This window comes from Apostichopus japonicus, chromosome 13 (genome assembly GCF_037975245.1).
Source record: "Apostichopus japonicus isolate 1M-3 chromosome 13, ASM3797524v1, whole genome shotgun sequence".
NCBI lineage: Eukaryota > Metazoa > Echinodermata > Holothuroidea > Aspidochirotida > Stichopodidae > Apostichopus > Apostichopus japonicus.
The window spans coordinates 6,143,797-6,160,131 of NC_092573.1; the positions used below are offsets into that span (position 1 = coordinate 6,143,797).

At 35.2% G+C, this 16,335-nt stretch overlaps 1 protein-coding gene across 1 annotated transcript in view; it reads left to right on the forward strand.

Annotated features, from left to right (window-relative positions):
* Positions 1 to 16,335, forward strand: part of LOC139978415 (protein dead ringer homolog) — a 36,185-nt gene that overhangs the window by 7,911 nt on the left and 11,939 nt on the right. Inside the window, exon 3 of the mRNA XM_071988629.1 lies at positions 3,919 to 3,991. Within this exon, the coding sequence (XP_071844730.1) occupies positions 3,919 to 3,991 (73 nt within the window). The remainder of the gene's footprint in view (positions 1 to 3,918; positions 3,992 to 16,335) is intronic.

Here is a 16,335-nt window from a genome sequence, read left to right on the forward strand (position 1 = left end):
AATCAAGGCATATCAAAGCCATTTCAATTAAATGGACAATAGTGTGCTGTGGTGTGTTTGTTTGAGAGGGGGGGGGGGGGGTATTCAACAGTGGTAGCAGACTGGACAATGGTATTTATTAAGTGCTGTAATTCTTTGTTATCTAATCAATATACTTGACCTACAATAGAACATCTGCTCTAAAAGTGTTCACAATTGTTACAACTATCAGGACGCCACATTAAAGGGAAACTAACCACTAATTATTCATTCAGGTTTGAACATTGGGAGGATTTGGCTAATTTAAAGGTCAGCTGATGTCATTGGCCTTGTTCTCAACATGCTTATGAGCATTGTACACTGCATGCTAAACCGAGGACAGGTATATATGATAGACTATATATACTCAGCAGCTGAAAGTAATTATCAAACTAGTTGCGATATTTCAACCGATATGTCCCTAATTCCCTTTAAGCTATGTATCCAAGTCAAAGCAAAAGTTAATCCAAAGTATAAATATTCTCACCATAAATACTTCCTTCTGCCCTTGCATTGAAACTGCTATTTTATCATGTTTTTGGCCTTTCACAATTTCACCGGTCATATTACTGAACAGGTAATATATTGCCAAAGGCAAGTTTTTTTTCTATCCAGTCTTTATAACTAAGATATAAGAGCTAGACGGACCAGCTGAACTTGTTTTTAATGTACAATGTATTATTTAGCCACCGTAGGAACGCACCTTATGATCTAACCTACAGCTACATTTTGGGAATCTCATGAAATCTGCCAGATTTTACAAAATTGGTTAAATTTTAATGAAAAGTTCAAAATAAGAAGGATCTGTGTAATCATTATTTTCTTGGGAGAAAATTAGACTGCTGTTATTTATCTTCACAGAAATGCATGACATTGGTAAATTACACTCATTTAAAGTTTATTCCGTTACAAATTGTGACATGTAAATTCTATCAAATTTTTCATACTGTATAATGTTTGACACAGTCTGTCTGTTATCATGAAAGACCCGAGATTTAAGACTGAAATGTAGGTTTCTGTGTCACCCTGGATAAACCCAAACTTTGTTTTCTGTAACTTCTCAAGGATTGCAAAGCAAAAGTAAATCCATACAGGATGTCAACTATACCAGATCTAAATGTGACCATATGTTATTTTGTGGTTTGAAACAATTGTCCTTTCATTAATCAGAACAGAAAAGACAAATAAAATTTGTGTTCTTAATTTAGCTCTACCAACTAGGAAAATATTAAATACTCATTAAGCAGCCGGAGATCATGGGAAGCTGATCGCAATGATAGTGGTATCAAAACACTCGCTGGACATTCTCGAGCAATAAAATCTAATCCACACCTTCCACGCAAACCCGGCCGAATGTAGGGTGTGCGTGCAGAGGCATTAATCTCCAAGGCGACAGATATCAAACCAGCCCAATAATGGTTTCCAAACAAGAATGGCGGTGTAACCCCGGGAGGACATATTTTATTTATAAAGATTAATTCCTGCATTGGTTTTTGTTTTCACAGTAGGAACAATCAAGGTTATTAAATATTCTCCTTATGATATCGCAACTAGTAACAAGCCAATTCCAGGAAGTCAGATTTGCCTGTTGGGAAGTGAAGGAGATCCCTTGGGCACTGATAAAGTTGCTGCTGTTTGCCATTCTTTTTTCCTCGATTTGTTGTTTTAGAGATTACCATTTTTCCCTTTCTTTTTCTTGTTTAATATCCCCCATTGTTTTTTGATGATCAGGTGCCGCCAATTGTAAACTTGCACATGTTCAGAAACTGGGTTTCGATGATGCCAAAGCTAGCATCACATGCCGATGTTATTTAACCAATTCTGTTTCCTCCACCGAAATATAAATTATTCTCTGTAATATACAGTGAACTTCCACACTTTTTCTTTCCACAAAAAGAATGCACTAAGACAGCCACACCGTAAATATGTACAATGAAGTGCTGTATAAGCTACATGTTTGCCACAGTTTATATATCATTACATATATACTGTAGGTAATGAACATGCAGTATATACATAGGCCTACATATATAAATATATATTGTCAATTAAAAGAAAATATCTTCAGAAATTTCAGTGTATGATTAGCTCTCCCTGTGAAGATAAGAATAAAAATAGTTAGAAGATAAAACCTGAACACTAAGGAAAGGTTATACCAAACAAAAAACAGAAACAAAACGTAAGTCAAATAGTTGCTACACAAGTTTCTTATTAATACTGTAGTTTAATCTATGTTTTATGTTTTACCTATAGTTTTGATATCATATATTACACTTTGCTTACATGTCTCTGCACAACTGCAGCATAGACTCTCTCTACCACTACCTCTACTGTAGAGTGAACTGTTATTCTATTTTACACTGCATAAGCTGCTTTTAGTGACCGGCCAGTACTGCCATGGGTATGTTTAACCCTACCCCTCATCCTACCACAAAGTGCTTCAATAGTAGGTTATTTCTGCTGGAGTGTGTTAGCTATTCTAATCCTTGTGTTTGGATTACATTGTGTTTGTTGGCCACAGAATAATATTTTCTGATGTAAAAGGTGTGTATTGTTAGTGATGCTGAAGATGGAGAAGTATATGTACAAAAAAGCCTCAAAAGTACAGATCTGCATGTAAAGGGAAAAGAGCCCCCCCTTGACCCACCCACCCCCACCAACCCCTCTCCCATGCCCCATACTACATGTTTATACAGATACAGGGAGTAATTTCATTTTCAAGTTTTGTGTAGTAGCTTTGAAGGCAGATAAGACTCTCTTATAGAATACTATATAGTATAAATCCTGTCACATATAAAAACCTGCTCTTCATCTTTGCCCTTGTATTGAGGTTTTTCACGTGGCATCATTCACTAGTTTTCACACCACGTGATCAATTTTTCTGCAGGGGCAAAATCACCTCTTCCCACACTGACTTACTACGTAAATTTGAATTCAAACGATGGTTTCTAAATAACTGTAACAATATTTCAGGTAAATATTGCTATATTTGGTTCAGCAGACATCAAATCAAACCCTAATATCTGCATATATTTCAATTTTTTTTGTTTTGCAAATGGAGGAAAACCAGCAAAGTAAAGGACAGTATAGTCCATTGAGCACATTGAGCACAACGATAAAGAGAGGCTCTTTTGACCGTCAGTCACTACGCATGATTTGCACTAAGTCTGAAAATATGACATCAGTGAAAAACCTCTATAGCACTTTCTCAGTTTTCCATACAGTAGCATTTTGGGATATTGGATTAGTTATTCCATTATTATTAATTATTGTTGTATTTCTCTCCCAGCTATGTTTTCTTCCTTGTGATAAATTTTGCCAACATTCAATATTCCTTTGGTTACAGCAATATATGTTTGATCTAGCTTTAATGCATTACATTATTAACAGTATTATATATACAGAGCAACTCAGTGTTTAATGATAAGCCAATTGTAAATGTTTCCTTGAGAGGTCATAGGCAGACGAAGGATGGCACTTTCTGTACTTTTGTTTACAGACGTGGAAGAAGATAGTTTTGATACTGTTTTATTTTATTTTGTTCATTTATATAAGCAATTCCCCCTCCTCCCCCTTCACCGTAAAAATAGAAAATGGAATCTCATTTTTTTGTTTAGTCCATAATTACAACTGAGCAAAAAATAAATTAAAAGTGAAAAAAACCTCAAACAGTTTTGTTTCCTCATCTCCATGATATATATTAAAGCTTTTTTTTTTTCAAACTATATAAATGATAACTTTAATTTCAATAAAAAGAATTGCTTTCATTTCCATGTTTCATTATAATCACACTGCTCAACTTAAATTGGGCATGACATTCTAAATATTCTAATAAACCCAGAATATATGGGGGTTTTTTGTGACAGATATTATGTTTCTTGTTTTGTTTTCTCTTTTCAGCTTTATGAGCTCTCAGACATGGCAGGCAGGAGAGAATTTCTGGATGATCTGTTTTCATTCATGCAAAAGCGAGGTAATGTACTGAAATTTAGCTCTTAAGTTTTGCTTTCCCCCAATAATAAGTACTGTTAATAATCATATGTTTAATCCCTCTCTATATTTTAAATGCTCCTCAAAATCTCGAACTGTCAAAATGCACTTTTATGGTATCGAGTTCAAATAGTAATTCCCTGGATTCCTTATCGTCTCAAAGCTGCAGTTGTCAATTGTTACAGTACTTGCTGAGACAGAGTAACATGAAAAAACAGCTTTCAATTAATATTAACTGATATTGATCTTATACAGTCTATGTATATATGTCATGTTTGTGTGCATTTTCCTTATTATTTCCTTCCATTTTTTTTGGGGGGGGGGGGGGAGAGGAGGGCTGGGGAAAAGGGGAAGAGGTGCAGATTACACATTTCTCCTATAGGTGTCTTCTAAATTATAACTTCACATATTAATATTCACTGATGTTTATCATGTACAGTCTTATGTTTGTGTGTATGATGTACGTGTGTGCATTTTGCTCATTATTCCCTTTTTCCTTGGGGGCGTGGGGGGGGGGGGGGAATGGGCTGCGGATTCCACAGTTCCTTAGAGTTCCAAAGAGGTGTCTTCTTGTATCAATTCTAACATTCCCATCAAATAAAAAGTGCGGTACCGTTTCATTTAGCATCAAAGAGAGATCCCTGAAATGGCTTCATTCCAGGCCACTTTACAACAGGATGGCATTCATTGGTGCATAGTGCATCTAATCAGTATAAATTGCCAACACTTCTCAGAACAATGTCGACCTAATTCCGATGAATCTACCTGGCATTCCTGCGGATTGTAATTGGCCCGCCTCTGATCATAATGTCGGTTTTATATGTGCATTTGTGAGGCTTCTAAAGCTCTTCATTCAATGAAAACAGAATCTCATCTCTCCGATTCTCAAGAGCCCATGGTCTAAAGATGAGTGTGTTTCTGAATGGACCACCAGGCATTAGGACATTTGTTCGTCTGATCAGGTCTCTTTCTTCTTCAGAAACTAGGTTTATGTCACAATTCCCCCTTTTGATACTGTCCAATGGCTCTCAGAGGTTTTTTTTCTTTTCTTTTTTTTAATCCCAGTTTTCTTTTTCTATTCTTCTTTCTTGTAACAATTGGGAGGTCTAATTACAGATTTTAGAGCTGGGAGTTACTTGCCCTTATTATAAATTTGTGGTCCTCCCAGCAATCACTTTATGTGGCCTTGTTAAAGAGATAAAAGCTACTACTTGACACCCATTTTCAAAACATCCTCGTGGGCCCATTTCTATGTATACTGAGAATGTTAAAACGTGGTGGAGTGTTTGGCAAACAAAACTAAGGCAGCGAATAATATCAATGAGCGCGATAATCAGGCGCTTTGGGGCAAACTGGCAACGCATATTAATGAGATTGGAGTAGATCACTTCAGATTTGGAATCTACTGTTATAAAAAAAAATGTATAGACTTTTCGGTGAATTAGAATAAAGATGGTATGTTGAAAAGGGATTTAAAGAAAGGCTACATCTTGTTTGTGATGGAGTTTCCACGATTGACAGGATTCTCAAAATACTTGAGTCTTTCTTAAAGCCAAAGAGAGAGAGAGAGAGACAAGAGTTTGGATTGTAAAAGAATGTAAAGTATTAGCTGCATGATCTCTCACTGAGTGTGTGATCAAGACAGATGTTGCAAAGAGGGAGGTCACCGTTGAATCAGTAAGTGGATGTTACTCCCAAGAGTCGCGACTGCTTAGAATCTAAGCTTGGACCTAGCAGAATTATTACTCCTTTGGAACTGAATAATTTACATCAGTCCGTTCTTACCTCCTCTGATTTGAGGTCTTAAAGAGACAGAAATGTAACAATAGCTTCTGATGATAGTTGTTAACCTTGTGATCATGTTAGTTTTTATTCCTATGAGACTTCTCCTTTAAATCCAGGGGGGGGGGGCATCCACTCACACGCTCACAAACTTACTTGGTACTTATTCATTGCAGCCTATAGGATCTGAAATGACTACTTTGGACAGATTCTAATTTTTATGTCAAAGTCTGAGAAAATAAACAAATTTCAGTACTAATACCCAATAATTTTCCTTGGCTTTACATCAGGATTTAAAGATAAATAAAGTCATTGTTAAATGTCTGGAATGCTCCTTTAAGGCTAAATTGAGAATGAATTCAGCTTCTGTGTGTCCTTATTGTTAATGACACGCAACATTGAGTGACTTAGACTTAGCTGTCCATCCACTTTAAGTAATGTGCCTCAGATTTTTAAAGGGGATCATAACTTTCAAACATGAAATGTGTACAAAATCAAAGTATTTACTTTGTTAATGTAGATTTAGAACATTTTACTGGTAGTCCAAAGTATCTGTCACTTTGTTCTCAACAAGACAAAACTTCCTTTGTTTTGCGCTGGCATTTTGCCAAAATTTATCTAATAAATTTACGAGGAAGCTTCCATAAATTGAGTTTGTTTTCACTGGCTCACATCACATGAGCTTAATACAAACTTTTGGTTTTGGCAAAATATGGAATTTTCCAGATGAACAAATATTGACATGGATAGCAACTATTTTCTATCAGATATTTTATTACAATGTCTCACAAAATTAAAATTGTTTTCACAGTGCTGACAAGTTTTGCTTTCTTCTGATTTTTTTCCAGTTCAAATGTTTTGGAAAAACCAATTAAACAAGCAAAAGTCAAAGTGGAGAAATATACTCAGATATGGATAATTACATCTAACCTTGTCGAGAGATAATTGGTTTCATTTTCAATGCATATTCAGTGATATCTTCTGTGGGAAATTGCAGTAAATATGATTTGCTAGCGAAAGGCAGCGAATTCATTGTTTGATTGAACATCTGTCAGCTATCCCCAACTGCTTAGCTTATTAAATATACAGGTGTTAAAAGCACCCAGTAATTATAACGACAAAACTTTAATATTGGCTCAAAAGAGTGTAATTTACAGAATATAACTCACTTCATGGTATTTCAGTTTCAGTTCATTGTGTAATATAACTTTCAAACAATTTTAAATATATTTAAGAAAATGATTGAATAACAATAATTCTAGTGAAAAAAAAGCAAAAAGAGAGCAATAAAAATAGCAGTGTAAAACATAACAGGTAAATCATGTGAACATATCGTCTGTAAAGCGCTTTGAGACCTATTGCTGGTGTAAAGCGCTATATAAAACTGGAATATTATGATTATTATTATTATGATCATGAAGGAAAGTGTTTAATTTACATCAAGTATTAAAGTATAGCCCATGCATCACGAATCCTTCCAAAAGCGACTAGCTAGATTGACATTCAGGAACGGCTTCACATTTTCATCTTTCCATTCGAAGCACAGTAACTTGATTTCAAAAGAGATCTTTGAGGCCGGTATTGTTCACTCTTCATGTTGTTACATTTCCTGTACATTGTCTACAATTCACGAGGGAGGAAGGATCATGGAAGGGAGGCTGAGAATCAGTGAAAGAGTTATATCCGGAGTTTGTATTTGAAACATTTTGATCCTTGGTGATTCTTTGTCTGCCTATCAATGACCCAAACTTATTGTCCTCTTCAAATTTAATTCAAGAGGTGTGAGGAGAGGGTGTTTGATGCTTCTCTGACATCTGTTAATCTGCACGAATTATTGATGAGATTCCGTCCCTAACATCTGTTTTCCTTTCTTGTTTTCTGTTCCGAGATTGATCAGGGGGGGGGGGGGCTAAACTTGTATTATTGTGCAGTAGATCTATGGGTCTAGTACTTCTTTTGATATCTACTGCATTCGACATGCAAGGGCCTTTGTGCTAAGTGCCTGGTATCAGTCAGATTACAAGGTACCGTTTGTCTCCATCTTATGTTTTCCATTATCTGTGTGATGTTGTTGGAGAGTTTATACAAACCCTTTGATGAATAATTGATGATATCGGGGTTTTATACAAGTGCGTGACCATGTGGATCGAGAATTAAACGTTATTGGGTCCTACGATCAATACTGTTTCTAGTACTGTACAAATGCTTGTTGTTAATAACACTGTAGCCTAGTATAAAAATTGAGTTATTAGCCCCCCCCCCCCCCTCCTTATCCTCCATCTGTCAGGAATTCAGGTACTTAATTTGCTAAATGTTATTGACAACTTAAATATTCTGTCGACCTACTGTGGATCCAACAGAATTGTGGGAACTAGCTTTTCAGATCTGAATTGCCTTCGATTAATGAATTCTGTGTCAATAAAGAAAGCATTCTGTAATTGACATTACAGCTTTGACTAAAATTAACATTAATACTGTGCAACAATTCTTTTTGAAGAATAATATCGAGAGCCATTTCTCAGTCATACTGTACATACACACATTGACAGCATATATATTTTTCATGAAATAGAAGTTTCAGTAAAAGTTTAATAAAACTAAAAGTAAGCAATAAGACATCATACTATATTTACTGTAATTCAGGTGTAAACAGCAAGGAATATATAATAATATGTGTACACATAGAAAACTCACAAGTAATACATAAATGAGACGCAATATGGTAAAACTATGATGCAACATGCTAATGTCAATAAATGTGGTACTGTAACCATCTGGTACAACGTAATTATTTAAATATTCATAAATAACGATAAAAATATAGGTAATAAAAATATTTAAAAAATAAAACATTAATTGACACACACACTCAGAAAAGAACAGAGCAAAGAAACATGAAACAGAATGTATACACATGACATAGTTTGTGTAATGTATACACATGGTCCCATATTTAGGCCATTGCATCACAAGTAACATTAATAGTTTCAGATTATGTGTCCTACTCAGGGTCATATTATAGCTAGACTTTTTTTCCTTTTTTTTGGGGGGGGGGGGGGGGTTTGGGGGGCGAAAGCTTTTCCAGAGGATAAGCCAGAACCTGCTTTCTAAGAAACACTTTTTTCAGACCATTTCTTTGTGGGAGGGAGGGCAGAAAAGTTTTTGGGAAAGGCTTAAGGCCCATCCTCCTCCCCCTCCCCCTGCTCCTCTGGCTAAGCGGTCAGTCTTAATTTATACTAGGCAATCCAAATTGAAGACCATCCTTAAAGATAATTCCATTGGGTGGTTTCTGTGCCTAAAGTTGCTGTATGTGTAGCCTGTAATTACTATAGAGCCTGAACTATGATCACCTTTTTGTGTGGGGGGGAGGTGGATGGGGGGTGTGGGAGGGGGAGGGTTACACAGACATTTTGCCACTTTAAGAACAGTCATCAGTACATTGATTGACCTGGCCAAATTTTAGCACACTAAAAATTGCTAGATTTCAAAATGATATATTCCTTGAGGTTCTGATAATCTTCTCATTTAGCACAGACATCATGCCGGAGGATGTGTCAAATATTAAATATTAATAAGTACCTGAACAGTGAACTGATAGTAAAAGTAAAGTAAAGTAAAACTTGATTACTCCATAAATGGAAAAAGGAGAGAGAAGTCTATTAAGGCAGTAAAAATGATGCTTGTAGAAATTTAATCATGGGTGACTACTATCTAAATTTCTAGCATATTTGGGGCATTAAACTAATTGACCGTTAACTTCAGCACTTATTTATATTTGATGATTTATAATTGTGTGAAAGTCCGGCTTGGATTTGGGTCACTTTATTTACCAGGTCAGTTCAGTACAGTCCTATGACCTTACAAGACCACGGTGTCACCCAAATAATCACCAGACTAGAAGAACTTGATCATTGCAGTTTAAATCTATTGATTACCTAATCTAAAGAGCAGTGAACTTGTAGGTTTTATGCTGGAATGAACAGATTCCTAATAGCTCTTTAACCACATAGGCATATAACATGTAGGATCAATTTAAAGATCTAATATCATAGTTGAATAGGATAATACAATATGACTGTTTTTTTTTGTTTTTATAAATAGACTGATTAACCTTGTAGGATTTATCCTGGTTTTTCTCAGTTGCTTGCAGCTTGAGCTTGCTATTTTAACCATAATGCACAAGGGTCATCATGGCATAGATGGGAGAAGTTATATGTCAGGAAATGAAATTTCAATAAGGTTCATTACCAACTACAGTTTGTCATTATTTTAAAATGCTGTTTATCTATATGGGTTTGTTGGTAAGTTGCTGTGGACTATAGTTCATATCTGATTGGAAATACAGAGTAGGTTGTAAAGAAATCAAATGAGGTCATATATGCATGTGTATGATGATGACATTGCCTTCGTTACCGTGACAATTAATGACAGTAAGTGTACATGAGTCAGCCATCCACTCAATCAACCCTTCCCCAATCCCCATACAATCAGCTGATTCTTTGTTCAAAATTTGTGTTAGCCATTATTAGGTTCTGAAATGATCAACAAAACCTCCATAAGTCTTCCTGATCAAAGCATTGTGATGATAGTTTGGCTGTATACGAGAGACAAACATAGAGGGATAAGCTGGAAATGTAGTAGTTTGGATGAATTAACATTCTCCCATAGGGCCCTGCCTAACCCCCTCCCCTCCCCACTTGTTTTCCTGCACAGACCTCTCCTCAAGATGTCAATGCATCACCAGAAATGGAACTGCATACATATGGTTAAGTTGCACAGTCAGACTCAACAAGATGATTCATTTCAAAATTTTCTATTGCTTTAAATCTTCGATAAGATTCTGACAGCTCATATCTGTGCAAGATGCCTTCATTGAGTTGGCCTAGTTACACCAGCCCTGGACAACAAAAAAAGGCACACTTGAGTTGAATTTAAGGCTCTGAATCAAATCTGTGGTGATGTAAAACTTTGATCTGAAACAGTCACTATACCATGACATTTATTCTGTATACAGTGTATCACAATCACTATATACACATATCAAGTTATCAGATCCAATTGCCTGGTCCCCAGACAATTGTTAAAGGATTGGTTCAGTTGTCATACATGTTTATGTTATATGAAAGAGGACAATGAAAGAAACACAATGGTGAAAAAAACTGTTCAAATATCTTTTTTGGTTAAAGAGATATTCAAGTGTAAAGTTTTATCAGATTGTGTAGAAACTGCTGAAATCTGACTAGCTGTGATGTCACATCCTCACATTCCTGAAAAGTCTTTGTTTTTTTTCTCTAAATATTTTGTGAGATTTCATGACTTTCAACCAAAAGATATTTCAGGAGATCTCATATTTGTCTAAGGGATTATTTGAGATTAAACATCTGAAGAATTTTTGATTATATTATTTTCAAATGTGTTAAAAAATGTAAATAATTTTTAAAGAAATATATTCACAAATGTTAAGGAAGTGAGGATGTGACATCACACCCTCACAGTAAGTCTTTCTACACCAGTCGTTTTCAAAGAAATTTTGATATCTTCAAAGTGTCATATCTCCTTAACAGAGCATGCTATCATGGTAGTTTCTTCACTGTCCATTTTGTCTTTTTGTGCTCTTTCATACAAATAGACATGTCAAACACCTGAACCAATCCCTTAGCCATTCACCCTTCCCTTCTCCTCCACTTATTTGCACCCGCACCTTCCCCACCCTGCCCTTACAGTATATAGTAAACAGGATACAATCTGCATTTGGTGTGTTACAGCTCCCTGACCAGTGTAAACAGGTCCCCCATGTAAATGTGTTGAATGCTTTTTTGTCTCAATGACTGTTACAGTAAGCCGACTGTTAATCTGTCCTTGTAGGTACTATGCCATAGTGTCCTTTCCTGTTAAGCACTATTGTGTAAAAGAATAGTGTCCCATACAATAGTGTCCAAAGGAAGGTGGTTTTACCTTTGGTATTTGAATAATGTTTATTAATATAAATCTATGTAAACTATTGTATGAACTACACATTTTACAATTAAAGGTATACAGTGTTGGTTGCCAATTAGTCCTAAACATCACGCTTCAGTTAACATCATATATTTATGATATTAATTCGATCATGCCATACAATGATGGGAGACATTTTAATTCGGATATTTGCATTTACAAGACCTACTTTTACCTTACAGTTAATAATTAAAGAATATTTAGTACATGAACAATTTGCCTGCATCATATTTTCCAAGGACATCTCACTAAATTAATTAGGTGCACACGAATAATGAATGAGAGCTTACAGTAGTACCTTTCTGGAGTAAATAATTTACAATTAAGTGCCGTTTCTGCTATAGTTTAATATGCTCATGGATTAAACCAGTTCTGATGGATACAGCTATTGCTCAATATTAACAAGTTTTGCCATACAGCTGTAATGGCAAATATAATGTGAACTGCATGTCCACACTGAAACATAAATATTCATCCTCTAATCAGGTTTTAACTCCTCCCATGAAAGCCATTATATATAATCATGTATGAAAGTTATATCTTCAAGTGTGTCATCATTATACACAAGCAGATCTGCCCATCATCTGTTCTTAATGAAATTAATTAAAATTGGCCATTAAGGTATTTTTTTGGTGATTAAAAACATGTATCTTCTAATTCCTGTCTGACAGGTATTATCCAAGACCCTTCAGTACCTTCAAATTATTTTGTATGTTGCATAACGTATACAATGTGTTTGCGTTCATGATAATATATTATAGGGCAAAAGTAAAAAATAAATTGATCAAACGAAAAACCATAAATTCCCACAGCTGGATAATCACCCAATTCATTGTTAACCCGCATTGCACTTTTTGATCACTCCTCTGTACTTTTGATTCCTCGCAGATGACGTCACTTCCCACCCCCCTCGACATGAGTTCACATTTTTCGATAGTAAAAATCATCCTAATACGATTTATCACGCCGACTTATACCTCTATTAATAGTTTGAATTGAACTTAATCACGCAATGAGAGCCCCCAAAAAAATCTTTATGACTTGAATACAATTCACATCATTGATTGATTTTTAATTCCTTTCTTGTTTTCTCTCTACCCTAATCTTCACTCGAAAAGAATTTTACCATGTCGTCAAACAATTTTGATAAGGAAATACAATAGCAATCGTATCGTTGGGTGACGGCAGTACGGATTCCTAAATCCCCATTTGGTACTTTGTGAAGTTGTACTAATATGTTCCAATTGAAACAGGAAAACTGTTATTGTTCATTATTACATCCTATATGATTGTATAATTTTGAAGTTCAAACTGTGAGAAAATTGTATTATCTTAGGTGACCGCGGTTTTGATTGCACTTTCAGACAGGGCAGTCGGAGACCCATATGGCTCCTCATATTACGAGATTATTTCCTGCCATGACAGTAATTCCTGCATTCAAAGCATTCTATAATGAGTTAGAAATGCAAGATATTTGATTCACAACCATTCCAAGGTCTCATAACGTCGCCACGGGTTTTCATGAATCGCCGATATTTCGGAACTTGTCAATTTATTTGTACAGTCCCTTTGGAAATTACAAAAATTTGTCACTGATTATACGCCCACTTGGCATGGATGGTGATGTTACCATCATTAGAAGTGAAAAAACAAACATGTTCAACTTTGTTATCGCAACAATGTTGTCTTCTCGTTAGGATAGAGCAGTATTACTGAAAATATAATTATTAAACTGTCCAATTACAGGATAATTTATAGTCAGGTCCCTTCAGCAATCATCCAAGAACGATCGAGTCTAGATAAAAGAGATGTGTATGTGGATGAGGGGGGAGGGGGGAGGGGGGATGGGAAGAAATGTTTGAACAAGATGAAATGCAGATGATAGAGAAAATAACTTTGGTACTAGTTCACATATACAGTACAGTAGTACTACTGGTTTTGCATGATCTAATTTGCATAACCCTTGACCTATAGTGTGCTTTAGTTATATATGTACATTAGTATGAAGCCTACAGGAAACTTTTCAAAGGATTATTAGACTTAATTAATTAATTAATGTAATAGAAATATAATGGTTTTATTAATTGTAATAATTACTTGCTGGTTGTTTTGAATTATCCTTGTGATCATTCGATAGCGTGACTGTAAAAATTGTTAGCAACTAATATCTAATTCAGTCAAGAGTTATTGGATTCCCTCTTTGTTATTTATACAATTACAGGACGCTCCTATGGAAATGTTACGGTCCTGTCAAAAATGTTAATTTTATAAATATTAACTTTCCTTCAACAAACGTATTTTGTAACATCTGTAACAAAATGGTTAAATCCTGAGCAATTCAACATTTTGCAACAAAATGATGCATAAAATTATCAATTATCATCAATTTAACAATTTGTAGTAAAATGATACAGTTCACATTAAAACCGAATGCTTCAGCAATGTCATCATTTCAACGTTTTGATGAATGCAGCAAAATTAAATTACAAGCAAAAAAAGATGATGACATTTTGACATAGATATTGTACCAGTTAAGGAATGTTAGCCAGTAAGGTTACCTGTGTTTTACTGTAGGTATTCATTTCAAATTACCTTCAGACAGTAAGTGACTGGTTTGTGGGGATCTCCTTGTCCTATTTCTATCCCTACCTGTAGTCTTATCCTATACTATATTAAACAGTACCCATACACTATAAGTTATGGCAGTGCTCAGTATACAGTAAATGGTCAGTAGAAATTATCTCAATATATCAACAATGGACTATTAAGTAGTTCATTCCACTAAAAGTACAATGACTTTCATATTTATCCTTTTTTTTTATCTTTGTTTTTTTTTATCAAATAATATTACCTTTAGAGTTATATATCATTGACAAAGTTGCATTTTTTCCAAGTCGACTATAAATTTGATTTAATTGTACTTACTTGTATTATCAATGAATAGACTATAGAACTCCATTAATTGATCGACGAAGAACTTCATGAGATTTAAAGGAAAGTATAGATACTGGTTTATTAAAAATTTGTAAATTACGGAGATCGGCGAGGTAGACAATGCTTTATTGAACTCACGAAACTAGTCATGCTAGCAATCTATTGTTGTAGAACTGCAATAACTCTCTACCCATAATTTGAAGTCAAATAATACCAAATTGCAACTCGTATAAATGTTGATATCTTTTAAAAATTTGATATAGGTCTATAATCAGGCATATCAGGGTACTTTTAAGCTGGTGTATAACTGAATATTATAGCTAGACTGTACAGCAGGTGTGGGCCAGTGATTATTTTGCGGCCCGTGAGAAAATCTCAAGGAAAAGAAAAAAAATGAGGTAGCTGCTTAGAATTTATCGGCACTAATGTTGCTGTCAGGTAGGCCTATTATCCCCATAAATTATCAACTGTACTGTATTGACATTATGTTTTTGTGAATACAGATTATTAAGTACACACCCCTATTGCTTGAAAGTCCTTGGAATCAAAGGTATGAGATCAACAGCAGGTCGTTGGTTAGGTGCGGCCCAGTCAATTTTTCACTCCTTATATCTGGCCCATTCATTCAAAAAGGTTGCCTACCCCTGCTGTACAGTGTACATGTATCCTGAATTATTTGTCTCCTCACCCCTCAATCTAGATCTTGAATATCAGACATGAAACTGTTTATACAGAAAAGACAAAGACAATTGATCAAAACTACTGTAGGAAATGTTTCCGAAAGGCAATGAGGGCGGCATTGAAGAACTTAGCATTCATAGACTCCGGATGTCTGACCTGATTAATTCACATTGGCTTTGAGTACAACATTTCTGTATGCTGCCGTGTTGGACGAATCTAACTGTACTAGTAATTACCGATCTTGCAATCGGAAGTCCCCTCGTAGCTTTGCAACGTCACTAAGAGTGACTTCATAGTTTTCCACTTGGGGAAACCAAACATGGAGGTTTCTGTAATAATTGTCAGGAAGTAAGTGCAATTTAAAAATTTGAAGGAATAGATTAGGACTTTAAGAATTAGGAATTTATGAACTTTAATCATAAATAATATGATGTGTGTCACAATTATTCTATCAGAATGTGTCTCTATACATCCTTGCAAATTTTCATGTTTGCATGGCATGAAATGAAATAAATTGAACTATGATCTCATGCCACAGTGTTGTGTTGCTTAGGGAAATACACAAGATTGGCATAATATAGATTGAGTTCTAATGATTTTTGTATGCAATATATATATATATACATATATATTTAAATATAATATATAATTGAAAACGTAATGAGTTGGAAAATCCAGAACAGTGAAAAAAACTTTCAGCCTCCACTGGGATTCGAACCCGGGCCTCCCACTTTATATGCGGACACCCTAACCACTAGGCTATGCACGCTGATTGTTACATGTCCAGAGGTTCGAAACCGGTAAGGGTTCGAAGATCGTAATTCCACTGTAGGCGTTTGTCAGCTGTATCGAACAAATACTAGTTCTGTTTTGGTGACAAATTTGCCTTACTCTAGAGATCAAACATGATTCTAACTAACTCAAAGTCATTTG